General features: G+C 36.0%; 2 protein-coding genes across 4 annotated transcripts in view; both read right to left on the reverse strand.

Annotated features, from left to right (window-relative positions):
• The window catches only part of LOC138324774 (laminin subunit alpha-like), a 68322-nt gene extending 64415 nt beyond the window's left edge, over positions 1-3907 (reverse strand). The window contains 1 exon segment of the mRNA XM_069269912.1: positions 3378-3907. Coding sequence (XP_069126013.1) covers positions 3378-3767 — 390 coding nt within the window. The 5' untranslated portion in view covers positions 3768-3907.
• An 8816-nt stretch (positions 3908-12723) lies between these two features.
• The window catches only part of LOC138324776 (phosphatidylinositol 3-kinase regulatory subunit gamma-like), a 150855-nt gene continuing 145001 nt past the window's right edge, over positions 12724-18577 (reverse strand). For all 3 annotated transcript variants that reach the window (XM_069269914.1, XM_069269915.1, XM_069269916.1), the window contains 5 exons: positions 17948-18431; positions 17462-17700; positions 16984-17223; positions 16003-16137; positions 12724-15717 (listed from right to left, as the gene is read on the reverse strand). In XM_069269914.1, coding sequence (XP_069126015.1) covers positions 15474-15717; positions 16003-16137; positions 16984-17223; positions 17462-17700; positions 17948-18431 — 1342 coding nt within the window. In that variant the 3' untranslated portion in view covers positions 12724-15473. The remainder of the gene's footprint in view (positions 15718-16002; positions 16138-16983; positions 17224-17461; positions 17701-17947; positions 18432-18577) is intronic.

Consider the following 18577-nt stretch of genomic DNA (forward strand, 5'->3'; position numbering starts at 1 on the left):
AACAATCAATTACTTGTGGAATTCCTGATTTTTTACATCTTATTCAAGACCAGTTAAAAATAATTACTTAGGAGAAAAAAAAAATTTCTGACAACAGATATTGCTGACATATACAGATATACACCTGGTGGGTGTACATATCAACATGTGACATGTATTTGTTACAATGATATATGATGCTACTTCAGTATTTTATGGCCTCATGCATTAAACTGCATTTATTATGCATATATGGTGCAGTACCTATTGTTTTTCTTCCAAAACAATGTAGCAATCATAATGTAAGTCTGCAGCTGCATTAAATCAAGTTGTGGATATTTCAATACAGAACACAATGAATTAATAAGGGATATTGTAATTATAAGGGATATGGAACATATTTACCTTGATCAGAGATTTATATTTGCCTAAATAACAAAACACATTTTAAATCGGAATGTGGTCACATGAAAATATTGCACCATATCTCAGCTGTAACATTTCACTGCAAACAATATATCATTTAAATAATAGTGTAGATATGAAAATAATATCTTCTAGCTGTCTCGAGTTTGGAAGGGGTGGGGTGGTAGATGTTCAGTTTAGGATGGGGTATACCATATTCCACCCAAAAAACGCCCCGAGTGTTTAAAAATTTGAAAATAAATCATAATGAAAAGATGCTGATCAGACACAATAATGATTTGGTCTTTGTTTTTGCCTGGGCAATTGAAATCGAGGCCTCAAAAAGAGCGAGGGGCACTAATTGGGTCGAATAAGGTAAATATGAAGTATATATATATATGACAAAGTCTACATTATTACCAAAGTATCCCATTTGAAATTAAATCATTTGAAACATTTCCCTCCTCTTCCAACAGGAAACTTTCATTGAACCAGATAGGACAGTGTATTGGCTGTGGACCACAAGTACAGGTGTCAGTACACTTGATGCTGAACAGAGGTACTGTTAGTCACCACCCACTACAACAGGGGCAGGAGACTCAGTCTTCACATAGTGCCTCTTTGTGTAATAGACTGGTCCACTCTTCACATAGTGCCTCTTTGTGTAATAGACTGGTCCACTGTGTGAAAAACAGAGTCTGTCCATTGTCACTTGACCCCTCCTCAATGGACTAATCCTGTTGTCTTACTTGTAACCCTCTGTAATGGACTAACCCTGACTCAGGACATGGAACCTTTCTAATGGACTGACCCTCTATCTCCCTCCCCCAACTGATGGACTGAATGAGCCTGATAAACCCACATGGTGGAATGACCTGTAGTCAGTGCTGCCCTCCTTGCACTAAATTGACCACTCTGTCAGATGGACCTTCCTGTCTCCCCCTTTGTTACAGATGGACTGACCCTAAGACACAGTGCCCCTTTGTAATGGACCAGTCCAGCCAGATGCTGACCAGACACAGAGTTTTGTGTTGTATTCACTCAGACAGGATATACACCAATTAAACCCAGATGTGCCACTCAATGTACCAGCCACTTTAATATACCATGGGCTGTGAGAAATAACACTTGGCTGTTTTAATACCAAACCAAATCTGAATATAATTAATAAGCCTAATTATATAGTTCATTTTACCAACATGTTTAAATCTGCCTGATTTTACAACTGTCCAATGAAATTTTGACATTTTTTCAAGCTCAAATGTGTCAAAGTCAGTATTTTCTACTAAATATATACTAAATATCAATATTAGATCATTAAACATGCTACACTGCTGATCGCTTTCAAAAACAGGAGCAGTCTTTTTCTTTGGTAACAAAAGTTACTTACTTTAATACCATTAAGTCCATATAAAAGTTTGATCTTTCACTTCAAGATAGCAATATTAAAAATAATTAATTCAAAACTAATTTGTGCCCAGAATAAAATCCATGGCACGTTATATGTCCTGTATGGAATTCAGTACTGATTGTGCATGCACCAAGGGCAAAATAAATTCTTTTCTTATGTATGTTTGTGTTAATTAGACAAACACAGCTAATTATATATAAACACCAGTTATAAAATTATTGCATGTTAATTAAATATGATGAGTATCATGTATTCTTTGTCAGTAATGGAGCATCTTTGGAACTGACTGTTGAGTAATATGGTATTTGTCCAGTATTAAGTCCCGGCTGATGAGAAATCATGCAATAACTAGCTTACTGCATATTTTAATGTAGTTATGTGGAATAATACGGTACAAATCTGTTGTGGTCAGACGACCATTCAGTTTGACCTTAAGACCCCCTGTGGACAGCCTTAAGCTTGATATCTAATCTGTCAGGTGGACATACAATAGGTGTTTACATAACTACAACCCACACCAGGTGCCATACTAACCACAAATCTGTGATTGGGTATTACAGGTGTGTTGATCTACCTGTACAGGTAAACTCAGGCTAGGTGGTACTGACATCTGTATTGTAACATGATCACATCAGCAATTTCAAAACTAGCTGAGACAGCAGTAACTGCTAATTGTAAATGGACATTTACATTTTGGAAAATCAACAAAAAACCTGAATAGTTAATTTTATATTTTTCTTTTAGAAAAGAACTCGAACAAATTTTGATTATTTCCCCCCTTTTCAAATCTTGCTTATTAATTATCTGTGTTAATATACTATAAATTAATTTCAGCTATATACCAAATCTCGATCCCTATTTAAATGACATCATAATTAGCTTATCTGACTATTATAATTATAACCTTGATTAACTGTGTTCATGCATTTCTTTAAGCATTTTAAGATGATATTGTTTAAAGTCCCTATCAGTATCAAAAAGGACCAAAATTTCAGGCAAACTAAAGTAGCATACATGCTGTAACCTTGACAATTGTTGACTCTTCAGTTTCTTAAATAAAATTGTTATCTGGGTGTGCAGATTTCATCCCCAAGTACTAGGGGTCACTTAATATTACAGTTGGTATATATCAGCTGAACATTTTGCCAAATTCAAATGAAGTGTAAAAGTTCAAGAGCTTTTTAGACTTATAATTAGTCTACAGGTGTGTATTAGCAGACATGTTATATTTATTTCGGGAGCTAAATAAACACAACATTTTGTTTGGTCAGACAACATTGCAAGTTGGCTACTAGCACTTATCTCACCGGCGTATCTGTTTAATAATCAAAGGTGTTTTAGTGCCTACATATTGACGCGCCACTTATGCTCTTATAACAGTGATAATCTGGGCGCGTTCAAAATTGTAGGATATTTACGGTAATAGGTGAAAACGCTAGTTTCAGTTTGGCTGTCGTTTGTTTACGTAATCTAAGGATTTAAAACGAAGGTCAACTACACAAATTCGGCACCCGTTGATGTCTGCCAAACGCAAGCTCTTTTAAAACTTATTTTTACTATTGATTTTTTTTTACACACGTACCTGACCCAAATTGACGGTAAGATTGACGGCGTTGTAAGCCATACCCCTCGACAGAGGCGGACTCTGCCACCATCGCTCTGTACCGTCAATAGCATATCTTGCAGGGTGTTCTTTTCCTGGTTGGCTCCGATCACAAAAATCACAGTACTGGCCTTGGATAACTTCATTGTTTCCACTAGATCTATCCTGTCCTGTAGCACCCGTAAGTCGGCAATAAAGTTCTCTACTTTCCCTTCCATTTGGTGTTTCGCCGCAAGTTGATGTTGCAGTGATTTCTCGCCCCTGGGCTAAATTGAAGTAGGGTGGGGTCAAAACTTCTGCACATATTAAATGTGTAAAAGTTAATATTAGTGATAATGTCAGCACGGGATGAAGTTCCCGTCCCGCCATCTTGCAGTTCAGCTGTGTAAGTTATAAGTTCCAAGTCTTTTGGGTGAGGGGAACCTATCGCTTGGACGATCCCATTTTTACTGGAGGGTATACAAAGACCTCCGAAACGTGCGGTTTTGATAAAAATCACTCATGCGAAACTACACATATTAGCCCGTCTCCTCTCGTCGATAACATCAAGAATAAAGACAGTGTCTATCTGTTTGACGACGGATTCAGGTAGACCTGGAGTTTTTGGGTTGATACGACACGACCTTCAGTTAATGGAATGGCCTGACCCAATTAAGCGGCTTTAGATTAACCGGCTCTGAATGCCCCACATGGTTTTAACAATCAGCTGATGACCCGCTTCTTGGCATTTAAATAGACAAAGTGACTAACATCTGACAAACATCGGGGTAAATATTGTTGTATTTGTATTTTAAAATAAAAATTGTCAATTTAGAAACTGTTGTTTTCGATTTATTAGTAAAACTCGTGTATATAATGTATAGGCCTACACAAAGCAAATAAATGCACCTAGCATGATATCCGATATCTACATGTATGTAAATCTCAAAGTGGATGGATGGTATTTGGCATGGACTCCCCGGGGTACCGCCAAGCACCGACAGCTCACTACAAACGGGATCTAAAGGTCAAAGACGCCCGCAAGATCCAAGTTTCATAATTTGCGCGCCTATAGATATATATATATGATGTAATGCTTGGCCTTAGATGGTTAGGCTAGTTTCGCCTGTTTGTGAAACAAAGTCAATTAACAGACAGATTCGTGTAGGCGATACAATATGGTAACTAGTTAGTTATGATTGGGAGAGAAAGACACAGTTGACTATCGATGGCTTTTTGTTCGGGTACTCCGGCTTCCCTGTCGTGACTTCCACAAACTTGACACATCATGACGATTGACCTGCAGTGGCGTAGGAAGATGAAACGTCATGGGGGGGGGGGGGGGGGGGGGCAAAGGTCCTCAATATTTTGTAACCCCCCCCCCCCCCGCCACACCTATAGGAGATTAATTGAACTCCCAACCATATAATACATGCTTAATGTACATTTTTCATATATCACTACATTTAATCCTTGTACACATTTATAGACAGTGGGGTCGGTAAAAGGAAATTAACGAATACGCAAATTGGCCAAATTAGCGTGTGAGCGTCGAAGGCGCGAGATTTTGGTGTTTTATAAGGGGTCTGAGGGTGACCCCCGGGATGAGTTTTATGTATTTTGATGATTTTGCGATCGCCCGAAAGCGCGAGATTTTGGTGTTTGGGGGGTCCGGGGGTCTCCCCCGGGAAAAAAAATACGATTTAGAATGGCTTAGATGAGTTTTACGATGCATTTGATGAATTTGCGAGCGCCCAAAGGCGCGAGAATTTGGTGTTAGGGGGGTCCGGGGGTCTCCCCCGGGAAAAAAAATTACGATTTAGAATGGCTGAGATGAGTTTTACGATAAAGTTTAATGATTATAAAGCGTTCTTAACATGGTAATTTTTCGATTTAAAGCTACCTGCATTTAGAAATGATAATTGTGTCGTCATAACATTATGCAACCCTACTCGATCTGAATATACCGGCTTCACACCATCGGCACATTGTTGTGTAACATAAAAAAAAGAATTAATTGTCTCGCTAAGACATAAACAAATTGATCTTTTAAGAGACATTTTTTAAATAGTACATAGAATCCCTTGATGGACATTTTTAGTCTAGTTTGTGTGTATTGAATTTTTACTATTTAAGGTTTGACATTATGTGCTTGAACGTTTTAGGAAATGCGCCGCGCAGCGGAAAATTTTCTAGAATGAAGTACGAAAAATGTGCAGGAGGACCCTTTTTTCTTTCAAATAAGCATTTTTAGAAAATTTCAGTCGGCGAAAATGGGGGGGGGGGGGGGGGGGGGGGGGGCAAAAAGACATGTTTGCCCCCCCGTCCTGGGGAACGGGGGGCAGTTGCCCCCCTGCCCCCCGCTTCCTACGCCCCTGACCTGTTTACAAACGTTCAACAAAACAAAGCAAACTAATTCTTGGCTCACTGGATAATGAGAGTTCTGTCGGCATTTAACGTCATTTCATTGTGTTCGAATAGTTCGAAAGTAGACTGAAGACAAATTGAGTACTACTTTATACAACAAGATTAAATTTACGCTAGATAAGATAGCTGCTGCATCTGTCCTTATTTCAGATGATTTTATTTTGTCTAGGTCTACATTATGTATCCACAATTTCATCACAGATTTAAATATATAGTAAAAAATCTAGGCTAAAACTTTATGTGTCTTTCAGACAAACTTATTATATAAAGGTCTTTCAGACAAACATATTCTTATAGGAATTTCAGAGAAGTTTTGTTCTTACTACGGACAGGATATAAGCAATTTTACCGTTGTGATGTTTTCCTATCTCATCCTAGAATAAAGAAAAGCTACACGAGATATTTGCACGTGTTCACCTATTCTTTATAGGTTTTTCAGACAAACTTATTCTAAATATGTCTTTAACAGATAAGATAAGCAAATTCTTTATATGTATTATTACGCAATACGGGGTCATATAGCAACACATGTATTAAAAACACCATTCTGTCAAAAGTCACTCAAAATCCTGAAATAGCAATGACATAGATCTGAATTGTGTGATAGTGAACAGAAAACGTTTGATATCAATTTTGGATATTTTGAAGTTTTATTTATCACATTTTTTGGTCAAGTTTTTGAAACGACTGTGTTAGAGGGGAGGTAACACTTACAAATAGTTAGAAAAATGTTTTAGGAGGGAGATAATGATTACTAATATAATAAAACAATTCACTTTGGAAGATAATTTTACCAATTTTTAATCAAGACTTTTAAATCATTTACAGCCTTTATTAACATGTGACCCTGATGACGAAAAGATAATCGTCGAATATGTCGAATTTTTTTTTACTCCGCTTTTCATGAACTTTCGAGGCAGTTCACTTATCTGGCATATATAGGTTTTCTACTCAAGTTAAAACTACTTCAGCTAGCGAAGTTGGAGTAACATACAGCCGGAATTCTTTCTTTCTCCTGCTGGAGACGCAAATCTGTTTAAAGAAGCAAACGTGTAAACAGACAAAGAATGTGATATCTAGGAACATGTATATCAATAGGAAACAGTTTCCCGAAAGTTTCTATAAATTAATTATATTACAATAGAACATTTCGTAGCGTCCTCATCTAAGTAAAGACTATCTGCGCAATAGAACCACTATTTAGATGTCCCAAACGACAAAATTTAACAAAATTTGACACGTGTTTAATTAAAACGAATATACGTACCCGGCCTACTACAAATCTATACCTGTCGGCCGGGTACGCATGTGGTGCCTATGCACTGCCTCAGAAAATCATTCGGGCACAATTTTCTGTACTTTTTAGTTGGTTTTCAAATATAACGAACATTCCGAATATCTACTTAACGACTCATAAGACGTTAAATTCATAATTTGTAGACTTACCGGATAATTTTCTTTGGAAAGGGCCATTATATTTATATGTGAAAAAAATAATGTCTCGCTTGTTGATATTTTACACGGTTCGGTTTTATTGCATATTAGGTAAGTGGTATAAAACAAGTACGATAAAATGCATACAGACGATTTAATAATGGTTTCCACGATCATTACTTTGCTCCAGACACCAATTGTAGCTCTTAAGACGACACCGCTATCTGTTTAAAAGTCTTTTGAGCTACTTTTGCAGCTAGTGTTAAAATTAGTTCAATAGCCTATTTTTGTGAGAGAAGTCTCAAATACTCTACATAGCTCATTTCCCATAGCCTGATAAGCTATCGCTATTTGACATAAATTGACATTATATTGTAAGGAAAATATTTTTGTATGTTATGAAGAGTGTACAGTGTACTCTATTTAAACCGCGATAATGATAGTAGACACTTTTGTACACATATCCATAGGGGATAAATTTGATATGTAATAAAAGTTTTAAGATGGCGTAGACAACACAGTTTCTGAAGGGGAAAGATAATGTTTTGATTGATAGAAAATAGTAGAAGAAGAAGAAGAAGAAGAAGAAGAAAAAGAAGAAGAAGAAGAAGAAGAAAAGCAATTGTATTTACAATTTTGAATGTATTAATTGCTTATTTTCACTTGACAAAAATCACATGAAAGGTAAACGTTCATATAATCAGATAGCATGTTAAATTTTTTTATAGTTTGCAAAATGTTGTAAAATGCTTACAATCCCCTTTGTCGTCAGCAAAGACTGTTTCTGCCTGTATGTAGAGCTTAAAAAATGTAAATTATATTAAACAATTAATGTTTTATCGTTCCATGGTGTAGATGTTTGTATGAAGTTGCGTTACTGTGGGGGAGTTACCTCCCTTCGTACATATGACTATGCTGTGCTGTCTGGTTTTACGTTGTAAATATTGATAATATTATCAGATTTAAATAGTAATTACTATTTAAATCTCTGATATTATCTATCAAAGTAAATAAATAAATACATCAGAATATATTGGAATTAGAGGTATCAGAAGTTAAAGAATCTTAATTTCATCACTGTCATAAACCAAGGAGGTATAAATCCTTGCATAAACGTTTAAAAAAGTGTTAGATATGTGTTCTAAAAGTCATACTAAAATTGAAGATGATATGAATTTTAGTGTTTATAACACATATCCCAGGTACATTCTATGTTTATATTTTGAAAAATAGGAATATCAAGTTCGGCAGACAAATTTGTGCAGTATTTTGTTATACAACATGTATAGTATACTATCTAAACCTGATGGTTCTACTGTGACCTTTGACCTGACACTTTTCTCTAGTGACAAGGTCTAATTCACAGTTTAGAGGTGAGGATGGCAGCATACCTAAATATTTAGTATATTTATGTGAAATTCTCAACCCGGAAGGTGATAATTTTGGGATGAGATCAATTTACAGTCAACCCTGTCTATAAAGACCAACCAAGGTACAGTCAACTCTGTCTATAAAGACAAACCAAGGGACAGTCAAACCTGTCTATAAAGACCAACCAAGGGACAGTCAATCAAACCTGTCTCTATAAAGACCAACCAAGGGACAGTCAAACCTGTCTATAAAGACCAACCAAGCGACAGTCAAACCTGTCTATAAAGACCACCCAAGGACAGTCAAACCTGTCTATAAAGACCACCCAAGGGACAGTCAAACCTGTCTATAAAGACCACCCAAGGGACAGTCAAACCTGTCTATAAAGACCACCCAAGAGACAGTCAAACCTGTCTATAAAGACCAACCTAGGACAGTCAAACCTGTCTTTAAAGACCAAAAAAAGGACCAAGAAAAAGTGTCTTTGTTGCTAAGTGGTCTTTATGCACAGGTCAAATTGTGTTGAAATTGATTTGGGACCATGAGAAAGTGGTCTTATTAAGCAGGTGGTCTTTATACAGAGGTGTCACTAAGGCAGGTTTGACTGTATGTGTAGTCTATAGGTAAATTAAGGCTAGTTTCACTTAATCTTATACTGTGAATCAGGTTTTGAAACATTTTAATTTTAACACAGTTCATAATACTTTGATTTTAACACAGTTCAGATATTTTAAATTGATGTTTCTAATAATGGAAACAAGACAGGTAAAAATCAGTCTATCAATTTTAATGTTTAAAGAATTAAAGCAATGAAAACCTTTTTTTGGATATAGGTAAAATATGTTATTACAAGGTAACAGTGACCTACTTTTTGAATATTGTTCATGGCTTTACCTCAAGTATGGAGTTCTATTGTCAAGTTGACAATTAATGTTGGAAAAATAGCCTCAAAAATAAGAAAAGATAACTATTGTGAAATAAAAGCTCCTTGTGTGTATAGGGTTTAGATGGATCAAGGGTATAACAGTGGCAGATAGCAAGGGGGTTGTGGGGGTTGTAGGGGGGTCTAAATCTCCTAGGGAAGGGATGGGTAACGTTACCACGTAACAACATCTGAAATAGTACATGATTTTTGACGAAAATTTTGAGGATGGGGGTGGGAGAGGAGGGGGTGTCCTGAAGCCCCGTCACCTAAAAAAAACCCTCTAGATTTGCAAGTAAGTTTCCATTACACACAATGGGGACAGGTTTTTAGGGATGAAGTCATAAATCCACTGACGGTGAAAGGAAATGGGTCAACAATGGGTGGAGTTATATTTCAAAACGAAAAAGATTTGTTCGACTTTATTTCTAGAGTCTACATGCACGCACTTGTATCGGAAGCTAATGATGTAATTATAGTTTTTTGCGATGTGGACGTGCAGATATTTTAATGACCTTGACCTACGATGTTTCAGTCATGAAAGAGTGTGGCGTCCCCTCACAGGATATAGCTGGCGGTGTAAAAAGTGCTTTCTTCCTGCCCATGAGAGCATGCACTTCATATCTTAATGAACGCGGCCAGTAAGGCCTCCATAGGAAATAGATCTGTTGTCATTTCTCCAGATGTCTTGTACAAGAATTGTCAAATTTCTGAAAATAAATGTCAGGGATACAATTTTTGCTATACATGCTACAAGGAATATGTCCCTATTTCAGTAACTTTAGAGGATCTACAAATCCCGAGGTATGGATGTCATCATAGGGGTGTCTATATAACAAACATGCTCCCGTGGTTGAGATTCTTGTTGCATTAATTCCTGTTGAGTCTAAACATATGTTTTTCCCTGCAAGGTGTAGGCCATAAAAATATCTCCAACAAGTGTCTATGTTACATGTTATCATTTGTGGTATTAAAATGCCAGAAATGGCCGAGTGGTTATAACATATTACACTAGGTCTACATTTCTGGGACGTGAGTTCTAAATCCAAATGAACCAGTTGTCAGGTCCTGACTGTAGGTCGGTGGTTTTTGCTCCAGGTTCTCCTCCTCTTCACCTCCTTAACCTGGCATGTCCAAGGCAGTTGGTAGGATGTAAAAAACAATTTGAACCTAAACCATAGAGAATAAACATGTCAAGTATATATAACATTCTTCTTTGGGTAATATTTTTGTTTTTTTTTTCTAACTGATTCACCCCTGAAAACAAGTTTGAGCTGTTCCAATTCAAATGATGGAATAGTTCATTATGAATTTTCAGGGGTTAATGACTTAATCTATGGGCTATAACCATGAAAATGTTTGACCCAATAAATGATGTTATGATAAAATTCAAGACTTTGAAGTAATGTACACATGTTACCTGTGTATAGTCAATATGCTTTATGTTTTATGATATACATTGTATATTGTAACATTTTACTAGCTGTTTTTATTTCAGTTCAACAAACTTTCCCACAATTCAGGGTTATATCAGCCGAAGTACAGTATACAATAAAGTACTACCTAATCAGAGTTTTATCAAAACGTGTTTTTCTGTCCGTTAACAGGGTACGTGACATCTGAAGCAGAGGCGTAGGGAAATAAGGTATATATCTCAGCGGAGACTTATGAACCTACATACGATAAAATCTTTAAATAAAATTCATTATCAGCCGACACTATCTGTGGGTGTGGGCCTTATCTGAGGCTTCTGATCCTGGCTATATACTTCACATGTCTGTACATAGCATGAAGCATGTAGCCATTTTGTTTATTTTGGTTTTTAAAAAAATATTTTTAATTAATGAATATCATGAAATGTTTGTGTGTATATTTTGGTATATCATGAAATGTTTGTATGTATATTTTCTATTGACAGATCACAAGCTGTCAATCAACCATCCGGGTACAGCATGTGACTAATTTGCATTCTGTATTGTGTATGCTACGTTTGCTCTGACATTAAATAGGTACACGTGCATTAACCAGCATGAGGCGTGGCTATACATTCTTAAATTTAGTATTTACTGGATATTAATTCATTGTAAATTTAACAACAAGTGGTGGTCGCCCTGTTCAATTGGTGGGGGGGGGGGGGGGGGGGGGGGTACTGTGGTGGAGTGGTTACGATGCTCCAACATAATACCACAAGCGGAGTCCTGTGGATCATCTCTTTTTCATGGTTTGAATTCCAGTTGGAGCAGTTGCTAAGTACTGACTGTAGGTTGTGGTTTATTTCTTGGTACTCCAGCTTTTCTCCACCACCTAGCTGGCACATCCTTGGATAACCCCAGTTGTTAATAGTATGTAAAACAAACACAAACAAAAAAAATTATTGCACAAGTATTATCATTTACAAAAGAAATCAAATTGAGAAACCTACAGGTACACAATTTTCATAGTTTAATTCTAGGTAAGTGAAATTGGGACCTCAAAATGGAGGAGGGACGCTGATAGGTTTGAGGACATTTATTGGGGCGAATATGGTAAATGCCATTTCTAAACATCCCATCGAGACACACCAAGGACATGTAATATGTTATCCGGAGAATTTCCACGGTAAGAGATTAAACCACACAGCAATGGGCACTCCTAGTCGTCTTTCCCTTCTCAGAAATACCAACAACCCCAGGCAGCAATCCACAAACTCAATATTGGATTTTCTCCAGGATCTGTATCAGAGTTGTTCTACTGTTGTCGAGCTATCCAGAACCCACATGGTGAACCAGAGTGCTGAGAGTTCACCCGTACGTGTCCGTACCTTAAACGCCGGAGGGAAAACATCCTTCTACCATAGAATTCCTCTCATAATATGCTGACTTTTATATCTTGACTTCAAATTTGTGATTGATCTTTTTGCTTTGAAATTCAAGAAACAAACAACTTTAGTAATGCTGAAAATTTTGATTGATTGGTTCACATCTCCAATACATAAAGTGGTTTGCTTCAAGATTTTCATTGCTAGATAGATTTCTTTTTCATTATTAATTAACAGTGAAATTGTTTTCAACATTCTTTAATTGCTTGAAACAATTTAATGAATATTCAAAATGCAAAAGTTTAATCACCAACTAAGAACATCATTTTCTTTCTCATTCAGCTACAATGAAAGTAGAATTTTCTAAACTATAGAAACAAAACAAGACAAGCAGATTCATATTTAAAATGGATGATTTTATTTGTAGGATTTGTGTAAGATATGAACCTATAAATAAACGTCTGCTCAGCGCTTCATACAGAACCATACAGACAATGAAGTTGATAAAAAAAAGTGTAAGTTATGCAAGGACACAATGAGTGGGGGAACTACTTGAACATTTTTTGTCTTAACAATAAGAAACGAACTGCATGTACCCAGTGGGTAGTAGTCAGAAACTTGTACATAAGCTTTTCATAATTAACAAATTCATAAATTAGCTACTAATGCAGAAGCTTACCTTGAATATATAGCAATTTATAATATCATATTCGTCTCATAAAATAAAAAAAAAAAAATGAAAAAAGTAACATGCAAGTTATTAGCTGGTAGAACCCCATCCTCTATACTCCAGGGGTTCCGATCACTTACGATCTCTACACCCCTGGACTATCTCATAGCGAAATTGAAGGCAGCTCAGCTGAAAATATTTGACCAATCACAGGCCAGCAAAGATTTCCTTTGAAGACTACAGAGAGAGCGACTCCCAACTTCAAAGCCACATAGTCAACCACAGTGTACCGTTATACGGCTCTTTTGATGTGCACCAAAGGACTAAATTACCTGTTCTGTTCTGTTGCCTCCAGTTTTACGATGAGATAGTCCAGGGGTGTAGAGATCGTAAGTGATCGGAACCCCTGGAGTATCGAGGATGGTAGAACCCATTTCAGTGCCAAATTGTTACATTTAATTCAAATGGAATGTATCGTGTTTCTATAAATAACGAAACACTTACATATAATTTCATCTATTTGTAGCCATTTTAGTGGGATAGCTTCAGAGATTCACAAAATATATTTTGTTTTTATTTGTCAAAAAAATATTTCATGCATAATGAAAACAGTTTTAAATAGTCTTTGAAATACAAATTTGTCAAAATTATACATTTAAATAATAATTGCCCTGTAAATGTCATATGCATGTGTTACATTATTCATAATCATATATAAAACTCCAGGAAGACGCTTACATTATTTGAATTAGTCAATATTTCATAGACATTAAGTGAACATCATCTTTTGAAATTATTAAACAGTGAATGCTATCATAAGGCCTAGAGGGGCGCTTTATGAACTTTTTAAAAGGTTAAGGTTGTCTCATACATAATACAAAATATAGATATGAGAATTTAGAATATGTTAATTAATGCTGACTGAGCAAGCAGTATATTTTCATATTGGAATATATTAAAGCTTTTTAAAATCTGTGGCTAAGCGCATTTCAAAAAATGCTCGGCGCAGTATAAATCAGAGACAGTGTTAATATACATAAAACATGTGAGATGAGCTATCTCTCCATCTGTACATGCCTGAGCAAGGTTCGGAGGAGAAACACCAGTATCTCGTTGGCCTTTTGTATTTGTATCGGATTAACTATAAAAAGTATTTCTGGAAGAGCACTGGTATTTATGTATCATTAACATGGGGAGATATTTTCAGCAAGCATATCTGGTGGCCTATGGTAATAAAAAGGAGTTATATATGTATAGCACCAAACTGAATTTCTTCCACTGCATTAAAACATTCCAGAACAAAATGATGGGAAATGTCAAATGATAACTTGGTTTTTGTATGAGCCATGCTCACTCTCTCTCTCACTCATTTTACATTAATGACAAGCACATTAATGGTCAGCTTGCCAACAACGCAGTATATACAGTTTTGCTTATCGAACACAAGTCTTATTATAAGAACAACACATATTGTCTTTTGTTTGATAGACAGAGTCCACACAAATGCCATTTAGATCATCTTCATGCTCAACGATAACAATTTGATTGCAGTACAATGTACATCAGCAACACAAGAAAACTAAACAACGCCACTCTGATAATCAGCGGGCATCGGACTCGATTACACTTTAGCATCATTTATACTGTCTAAAAAAACCTAATTCTTCAAACAAACTTTCGCAAACAAGGTCAGTTATTCAATTCAAGCAAATCACATTTATCATAATCAATTTCCTGTTAAATCTTTTACCAACTGGGAAAAAATATCAGCTAGAAAACGACTCTGAAATCTCTGTCGTGCATCATGATGTATGTATATATGTATAGTTTAGCACTTGGCATGTAACAATCACAGTTGACAAGTTCCTTTTTCATAATTTTTTCTGTCATACTTAAAGGTAAATCAAATACCAGGTTTTAATCCAGTCACACATCGTTCACTCATCCGAGAAATAAAACTAGACACATCAGTCTTGGACCAATGAAAAAACAGTCTGACTCCGTTGATCAGCAGTCCTTGATCCAATGAAACAAAGCGTCCATGGTCACATGACCAATTGTGCACCAGATTTGAAAGACTTTTTCTAGTGGGTAGCACATTAAAACCAGTACTTATATAATATGAAGAGCTATTCCTAAGCATTTACTATATCAATCTCCTTGGATGGAGATGTAGAAATACATTTGGTGTCTGTATTAAGCAAATCTCCTTGGCTGGAGATGCAGCACATATTAATGGTTTCCGTAGTAACAAATCTTCATGAAGAGAGACACAGCACATATTATTGGTTTCTGTATGATCTCCTTGAAGAGAGACACAGCACATATTTATAGTGGCTGTTTAAACCACAGTTCGCTGAATACAGTTTCCACGAACATTTTAGATTATGCCATAAAGTTTTACCAGTACTTAGTAATAGGAATCACAGTTGCCTTGAATACTGTCCATAATTTGTATATTAAAGTACACATGTACTAAGACGTCGTTGGTCGCATTTTGAGGTATATGTCAGAGGGACCTTGACCCTGAGCACCAGTGGTCTGACAGTGCACAGGGTAGATAAGTTTAGTGTCCAAATCATTATTGTGTTCCCTCAGAGATTCTTTATGGTAGTGTAGCACTAGGTCCTTCACGTCGTGAAACTTGTAAAAGCCATCGGCGAAACCGTAACGACCTTCATTGTTTCCAATGATGCAGTGACCTACTTTTCCATTGCACCTGCAATTAATTGAAGAATTGATATCAATATCTTTCATACTTAATGATGAATCACTAAATTGAGTATACTATATATTACAATTACATAAGTACTGTTACCTTTCATTTTTTCATGCAATGAATGTTTTTGAAACTAGGATAATTTAAAATGTTATTCTTTTTTTATTTTGTCAATCTTAACTTTAATTTCATTAATTAATCATGTGCCAAATATTTATTATCTACCACAGGCAAACAGTATTTTATTGTAACAGTGACGAGAATGTGTACTTTTACAGAACTTACATAATTGACAAGACATGGACGTTCTCCTTTGGTCGAACAAGGAATGTTCCATCCTTTGTACCAGCAAGTAGACGCTCCGCTTGATCCCGCACACAGTCATTCACAAACCAGTTTTTCTCATTGAGTAGCGGGTCCCTGTTTTAAGAAAATTTTAAAAATAAAAAAAAAATTCTAACTGCTTCATTTACAATTTCTAAAGCTCCTCAGATATCCGACTCAAGTACAGATTATTTCACTTGTCCTCTCTGCACTCGCTTCACTAATTTACATAAATTTGCGATTAAATCCACTTTTACACGTCTTTATTCCTAACCCATCTTTAGTTTCATTGTTATATAATCTCAAGGCTACAGTTACATTGTACAATATATCCGGTTTGAAGAGCCTTCATTAAAATAGATGTGTTGGTAAACAGTTGTGCTTTATTTGATAGAAGACCCAAGGTACGTTTTTCAAATGACGTGAAGTATCAATATTATCTTGAAAATATTTATTTCTATGGGTACTCTACTAAGATTCAATGCAATATACCCTTTATGCACTTATGGAGTCAATAACAATTATCTTGTGTTTGTCATTCTATTATCATCATCATCGATCTCATTCTTTCCCTTTAATACAAATTTTACCTTTAGCCGGAATTCTATCTAACACAATATCACAATATTCAGAATCTATAGGTTTTTAACTTCCTATCAATCTTCTTAAGAAATTTTACCTGACCGACATAAAACCTGAATCTCCATACACAAGTTTACCTTTCCGAACTTAAAATTCAGACAATCCGGAATTTAAACATTCTTGTTCAATACATAAGTTTTGAAAGACATGTCAAACTTTCTGTACCGAAACAAGTACTTTTAAAGCATCTATCTTTATAACTTCTGTACCTAACCCATATTTATCTTTTCGACTTCTGTACCTAAATCTTTAGAAGTATACATCTTTTGGTGTTCTGACTAGATCCTCATCTATATTTACCTGTCGTTTTCCAGAAGAATATTGTCTATAGATTCTGGCTGTTCTCCTTGGTCCAGAAGGAACTTCTTTACTTGTTCTCTTTGTTTATGAAGTCGTTTAATTTCTGGTCGTAAACTGTTCATATCACTGATAAGTGTTCTATTTAGAGATGTTTTTCTGTTTATCTCAATTTCTAATTTTTCTTTACTTTCATAAATACTTTGACATCGGCTTTTCAACAGCTCGTAGTTTTCGTGTAATCTGAAATAAATGAAAGTCAAAGGTTTAGAAAGAATATCTTTGGAGCAATATCAAAATCAGAAATTTTGGAGACATATCAATTCCCACTTGGAACAGACTTTTTACTTCAAAACTTATTTAAAACATTCATTTACTCAAAGAGTAGTTAAATGACCATGAAATTTAACCCCCATTTTTAATATCTAGACAGAAGGCTACATCTATGAAAGTTAAAATATCATAAAACAACTGTATTTACTTTTGGATATCGTGAAGCGACACATCTCGCTGGTGTTTTCTGTGAAGTTCCATCTGTTCCTCGAACACAGCGACGGTCTCCTTGAAGGCGTCTAACGCCTGATGTTTGAGCTGGAGTTCCTGAGATAACTTTGAGTGCTCTTCGTAATGCGTATCATATTCGTGCATCTTCGTTAAATATTCTGTGTTGATCCTCTGCAGTTTCTTACATTCTTCTTTCAGACTGTCTGTATCCAACTCCTAAGGAAAACAAAATACAGTATTTAAAATTTCAAACAGATAGATTTTAACATTTCTTCAAAAGCTTTGAGAATATTTACTATCAAAATTCCATTCATTCATAGCTACAAGATGAATGGTCACTAAGAATATCACATGTATTACATTCTGAGATTACAGTTTACTCAGGTAGATATTTCGATGTATCTAAGATATGGGTAGATATTTCGATGTATCTAAGATATGGGTAGATATTCCGATGACTTACCGCTGTCTTGTTCTTGGACACGGGGTACAGGAGCTTAGTGTCGAGTGTTCGGTTGTAAATGGACAGCGAGATATTACAATAGTGCTGAATAAGTTCCACAACAGAATTGAAAGTTAATGGTTCCACGAAGCCAAATTTGCCGTCAGAACTATGATAAATTTTGATAAGTTTGTTAGTACCACCCTTTCGTATCGTTAACGTATAGTCTCCTTGTGTAGCAGAATCGCGCACCAGAAACGTTCCATCGGGCTTGTCTCTTAATAGTTCATTCACTTCCTCACGCGATAAGTTTCCCCAGTACCACTCTGCTTCCTTTAGTCGCTCCTCAGCCGACATGACGGACAAATGTTCGGAGGAAATGATCGGGGACTGTGGGCGGGGTGGTCGAGTTGGCGGTGACGGAGGAGGTGCCTCGCCCCAAACTCCGTTCTTTAGAAGCTCCTCAAAGATATCTATATGGTACTTTGTGTTGTCCACAATTTCACTGAAATCATAAAAACATTCCTCTTTAAAATCAAACATTCCAAATATAATTTATATATCAGTATTGTGTTTTTGGATTACAAAAATCTGTTTTATGATATATAAATTTTGTCCACGACAACCACACGCCTACACAAGATCAGTACA

The sequence above is a fragment of the Argopecten irradians genome, chromosome 6 (assembly GCF_041381155.1).
Source record: "Argopecten irradians isolate NY chromosome 6, Ai_NY, whole genome shotgun sequence".
NCBI classification, from domain to species: Eukaryota; Metazoa; Mollusca; class Bivalvia; order Pectinida; family Pectinidae; genus Argopecten; species Argopecten irradians.